The sequence below is a fragment of the Herpailurus yagouaroundi genome, unplaced genomic scaffold (genome assembly GCF_014898765.1).
Source record: "Herpailurus yagouaroundi ecotype Mexico unplaced genomic scaffold, PumYag 197, whole genome shotgun sequence".
NCBI lineage: Eukaryota > Metazoa > Chordata > Mammalia > Carnivora > Felidae > Herpailurus > Herpailurus yagouaroundi.
The window spans coordinates 28728246-28734245 of NW_024412428.1; the positions used below are offsets into that span (position 1 = coordinate 28728246).

Below are 6000 nucleotides of genomic sequence, written 5' to 3' on the forward strand. Positions count from 1 at the left end.
CTTTGTGGCATGGTGTGTGAGCAAACTTGAGAGATTGCCTAACCCCATGATCTCATAGCAACATAATCAGTGTCAAAAAATAGCATCAGTTGATATAGGGAGTTTACGGTTCTTTCTTGGGTATAAGCTCTTTCTTAGTTTTAAGTATTAAAACATTTGTTGGACGTAGAATTTACTTACGTTGTACTTTTGGTTCTAGGTAGATGTGAAAATAGACCCCAAGGATTTGCGAATAGATACATTTCGAGCCAAAGGAGCAGGAGGTCAGCATGTTAATACAACTGATAGTGCTGTCAGACTCGTCCATGTCCCCACAGGTAATCAAGTCCCTTTGCTTTTGTACTTTTAACCTGTTTTTACATCTTACAAAACTATTCAACGTTGAGAAGAAAATAGTTTTGTGTTGGTGTCTTGTTTCTTGCACCAACTCTTTAAGTTGACATTGGGATCATGGGTCTGAGGTCCCCAGTGTGTTCATATTCCACTTTTTTTCTCCGTTTCAAATTTTTATTTAAATTCTAATTAGTTAACATATAGTGTCATAGTTGGTTTCAGGAGGAGAATTTAGTGATTCATCACTTACATATAACACCCAGTGCTTATCCCAACAAGTACCTTCTTAATACCCATCACCCATTTAGCCCATCCCCCCCACCTCCATTCCAGCAACCCTCAGTTTCTTCTTTGTTTTGAAGAGTCTCTATCGTTTGCCTTCCTCTCTATTTTTATCTTATTTTTCCTTCCCTTACTCTGTGTTCATCTGTTGTGTTTCTTAAATTCTACATATGAATGAAATCATGTGGTATTTGTTGTTCTCTTATGGACTTACTTCGCCTAGCATAATATACTCTAGTTCCATTCGTATCATTGTAAATGGCAAGATTGCATTCTTTTTGATGGCTGAGTAATATTTCATTGCGTGTATATATACACACCACACCTTTATTTTTTTATTTTTTTTTTTACATTTATTTATTTTTGGGAGAGAGAGAGAGAGCAAGTGGAGGAGGGGCACAGAGAGAGGGAGACACAGAATCTGAAGTAGACTCCAGGCTCTGAGCTGTCAGCACAGAGCCCGATGTGGGCCTCAAACCCACAAACCGTAAGATCATGACCTGAGCTGAAGTTGGATGCTTAACCAACTGAGCCACCCAGGAACCCTGATATACCACAGCTTCTTTATCCATTCATTAGTCAATGGAAATTTGGGCTTTTCCCATAGTTTGGCTATTGTTGATAATCCTGTAATAAACATCAGGGTGCATGTGCCCCTTCAAATCAGTATTTTTCTATCATTTGGGTAAACACCTGGTAGTGTAATTGTTAGGTCGTAGGATAGTTCTGTTTTTAATTTTTTGAGGAACCTCCATGCTGTTCTCCAGAGTACCAGTCTGCATTCCCACCAACACTTTAAGAGGGTTCCCCTTTCTCCACATCCTCGCCAACATCTTTTGTTTCCTATGTTGTTAATTCTGACAGGTGTAAAGTGATACTTCATTGTGGTTTTGATTTGTATTTCCCTGATGATGAGCAATGGTGGGCATCTTTTCATGTCTGGACAAAAGCCATCTGGATGTCTTCTTTAGAAAATACATCTATTCATGTATTCTCTATCCCTTTCTTAACTGGATTATTTGTTTTGGGGGTGTTGAGTTTGTTGAGTTCTTTACAGATTTTGGATACTAACCCTTTATCTGATATGTCATTTACAAATATCTTCTCCCATTCTGTCAGTCACCTTTAAGTTTTGCTGATTGTTTCCTTCACTGTGCAGAAGCTTTTTATGTTGATGAAGTCCCAATAGTTCATTTTTGCTTTTGTTTCCCTTGCCTCCAGTGATGTGTTTAGTAAGAATTTGCTACGGCCTGGGTGAAAGAGGTTGCTGCCTGTGTTATTCTCTAGAATTTTTATTGTTTCCTGTCTCAGATTTGGATCTTGCATCCATTTTGAATTTATTTCTGTGTAGGGTGTAAGAGACTATATTTTTTCCATTGGATATTCTTTCCTGCTTTGTTGAAGATTAGTTGACCGTATGGTTGTGGGTCATTTTTTCTGGGCTTTCTGTTCTATTCCATTGATCCAGTGTATGTTTTTGTGCCGGTACCATATTGTCTTGATGACCACAGCTTTGTAATACAGCTTGAAGTCCATAATTGTGGTGCCTTCACCTTTGTTTTCTTTTTCAGGATTGCTGTGGCCATTCAGGGGCTTTTGTGGTTCTATACAACCTTGTTTGTTCTAACTCTGAAAAATGCTGCTGGAATTTTGATAGGGATTGCATTAAATACGTAGATTACTTTGAGTCGTATAGACATTTTAACAATGTTTGCTCTTCTAATCCATGAGCATGGAATGTCTTTCCATTTCTTTGTATCATCTTCAATTTCTTTCAGAAGTGTTCTTTTTTTTTAAATTTTTTTTTTTATTAACGTTTATTTATTTTTGAGACAGAGAGAGACAGAGCATGAATGGGGAAGGGTCAGAGAGAGGGAGACACAGAATCGGAAGCAGGTTCCAGGCTCCGAGCTGTCAGCACAGAGCCCGACGCGGGGCTGGAACTCACGGACCGCAAGATCATGACCTGAGCCGAAGTCGGCCGCTTAACCGACTGAGCCACCCACGCGCCCCTCTTTCAGAAGTGTTCTATAGCTTTCAGAGTACAGATCTTTTATCTCCTTAGTTAGGTTTATTCCTAGTTATCTTATTATTTTTGGTGCAATTGTAAATGGCATCAATTCCTTGATTTCTTTTTCTGCTGCTTCACTATTGGTGTATAGAAATGCAACAGATTTCTGTACATTGATTTTGTATCCTGTGACTTTGTTGAATTCATGTATTAGTTCTGGCAATTTTGTGGTGGAGTCTTTCATGTTTCCTACATAAATGACATCATGTCATCTGCAAATAGTGAAAGAGTGACTTCTTTCTTGCTGATTTGGATGCCTTTTATTTCTTTTTGTTGTCTGATTGCTGAGGCTAAAACTTCCAAAACTGTGTCTGTTTCCAATTCTGTGTCTCCCTCTCTCTCTGCCCCTCCCCCGTTCATGCTCTGTCTCTCTCTGTCCCAAAAATAAATAAATGTTGAAAAAAAAATTTAAAAAAAAAATAAAAATAAAAAAAATAAATCTACGTATATACGTGGACTTGTGCAGGTTCAAACCTTGTTCAAGAGGCAACTGTATCAAGTCATTTTTTTTCTTTTCAACTTATGTTTTTAATTCCAGTATAATTAATTTACAGTGTTATATTCGTTTGAAGTATATAATGTAGTAGTTTAACAATTTTATACATTATTCAACGCTCATCACAATATGTGTATTCTTAATCCCCTTCACCTCTTTCACTCATCCCCTCACCTACTTCCCCCGCTAACCACCATTTTGTTCTATATATTTAAGAGTCTATTTTTTTGTGTGTCTCTTTTTTCCTTTGTTTGTTTGGTTTGTTAAATTCCACATATGAACAATATCATATGGTATTTGTCTTTCTCTGACTGACAGTTCACTTACCATTTGTACCCTCTAGATCCATGTTGTTGCAAATGGCAAGATTTCGTTCTCTTTCTTAATTCTTTTTTATGGCTGAGTAATAGTCCATCACACACACACACACACACACACACACACACACACACTTATAAATGAATATACACAAGCACTCCCCACATCTTCTTTATCCATTCATCTATTGACAGACATTTGGGTTGTATAAAGTCATTTTTAAAACATCAGCTCTGTGTGTATTTGTGGCTTAAAGGGGAAAAGCTGACTGCTCTTTGACTAAAACAGAATGGAGCAGCACTGCATGGGGGTAGCAGCAGTTCACTCTGTCGGGCTGTTGTGTCAATCAGCTGGGAGGGAGAGGCAGAGCTGTGGGATGCAGATGCTACTGCTTCCACTCTTCTCATCTGAGGTATCTCATTTAGATATCTGAATCTAAATGGCCATCTACTGCTGGTTTCTAAAGTATGCTAAGTCTGAAATATTCCTGAGCTCAGGGCACCTGGGTGGCTCAGTCAGTTGAGCATCCAACTCGATTTCAGCTCAGGTCATGATCCCAGGGTCATGGGATCAAGTCCCACATCAGGCTCCATGCTGAGCGTGGAGCCTGCTTAAGATTCTCTCCCCTCCACCTCCACTCCCCTGTTTATGGTCTCCCTCCCTCCCTCTCTTTCTCTCTGTCTAAAATAAAAATATTTTTTTCCAGTTTTATTAAGATATAATTGACATCTCAGGTCTATCTTAATTTGGCTTCTGGATGCTACAGTTTACCTCTGATTCTCGTTTTTCAGGGCTTGTAGTAGAATGCCAACAAGAACGATCACAGATAAAAAATAAAGAGATAGCTTTGCGTGTGTTGAGAGCTAGACTCTACCAGCAGATTATTGAGAAAGACAAATGTCAGCAACAAAGTACTAGAAAACTGCAGGTAAGATTTATTTGGTATAATGATACCTCTGCACAAAAAGTCATAATTTTATGTAGAAAATACAGCGTTTGTTCTTGATCAAATGGGAATATCTGATAGCATAGAGAAACTTGCTTATTTGTAAATAAACAATAATTTTATTGCATATGGACTAGCAGGTTAGGGCTAAATTTGGATGTGTCAGTTTACAAATGAATAGATGAGAGGGGCACCTAGGTGGCTCAGTCAGTTAAGCGTCTGACTTTGGCTCAGGTCATGATCTCACAGTTCGTGGGTTCAAGTCCCACGTCGGGCTCTGTGCTGACAGCTCAGAGCCTGGAACCTGCTTCAGATTCTGTGTTTCCCTCTCTCTGTGTCCCTCCCTAGCTTTCTCTCTCTCTGAAAAATAAATAAAACATTTTTTAAAAAAATGAACAGATGAGATATGCGTAAACTCCGAATTATTTCCCAGTTGTTTCCCTCCAGTGTTTGTATCGTGACTATCTTGAGAGGAGATTAGGTTAAAAGATAAAAAACTTCTCTGGAAATTAGGATAGTTGCAGATTTTTTTAATTTAAAAACTTATGCTTTTTTAAAAACTCTGTGGGATCAAAAGTAAATGTCACTGCAAAAAACCTATAATGGTGATTGCTACTGATGGGATGTGGGGTGGGGGTAGAAGAGAGATTTATTGGCCACTATATATACCTTTTGTACTTTCTGAATTTTGTACCATATAAATGTATGATATTTATTCAAATATGTAGATAAAGGTTAAACAAAATGAATAAGTGTCATTGATATAAGTAAACAAATTATTGTGGGATTTTAAATCCTAAAAAAGGTTAAGTTTGTCTTTGAGAGAGGTTGGAAGAGAAAGTGTGCTTTGTATTGTTTGTGGATAGGTATGCTGCCCTAAATTGGGAAGGATAATGAATTATATAAACTTTAAACATTAATTATTTTTTTTACCTGGTCTCTTCACACTTTTGTCCTTCTAGCTTTCCTTATGCACATTGTAACTTCCAACTAGTAAAAGTGATGGGATAAATGGGAGAATAATCCTCTCTTTGTGGTAATCCTAGACTGTGGTTCAGGATCAGTATATACATTTGCAGATAGGAATGCTCATTAACAAACCATTGCTTTTTGGCAAGTAAGTGATAATGTAAACACGATAAATTTTGTGACATTTGGATTAATAAAAGACATTGGGATTTACTTGCTATTTGGCATTTCAGTACCAAATGTTTACACAGTAATTTTTATTTTTATTTATTTATTTATTTATTTTTTCAACGTTTATTTATTTTGGGGACAGAGAGAGACAGAGCATGAACGGGGGAGGGGCAGAGAGAGGGAGACACAGAATCGGAAACAGGCTCCAGGCTCTGAGCCATCAGCCCAGAGCCTGACGCGGGGCTCAAACTCACGGAGCGCGAGATCGTGACCTGGCTGAAGTCGGATGCTTAACCGACTGCGCCACCCAGGCGCCCCTACACAGTAATTTTTAAAATGAGTATTTAATATTGGTCTGATACAAATAGTGTGTGTGTGTGTGTGTGTGTGTGTGTGTGTGTGTGTGTGTGTGTG

General features: G+C 38.2%; 1 protein-coding gene across 11 annotated transcripts in view; it reads left to right on the forward strand.

Moving 5' to 3' along the window:
• Positions 1 to 6000, forward strand: part of MTRF1 (mitochondrial translation release factor 1) — a 57754-nt gene that overhangs the window by 44001 nt on the left and 7753 nt on the right. For 10 of the 11 annotated variants that reach the window (XM_040448573.1, XM_040448575.1, XM_040448574.1 and 7 more), the window contains 2 exons: positions 200 to 317; positions 4292 to 4428. The exons of the other annotated variant lie outside the window; for it this stretch is intronic. In XM_040448573.1, coding sequence (XP_040304507.1) covers positions 200 to 317; positions 4292 to 4428 — 255 coding nt within the window. The remainder of the gene's footprint in view (positions 1 to 199; positions 318 to 4291; positions 4429 to 6000) is intronic. 11 annotated transcript variants of the gene reach the window in all.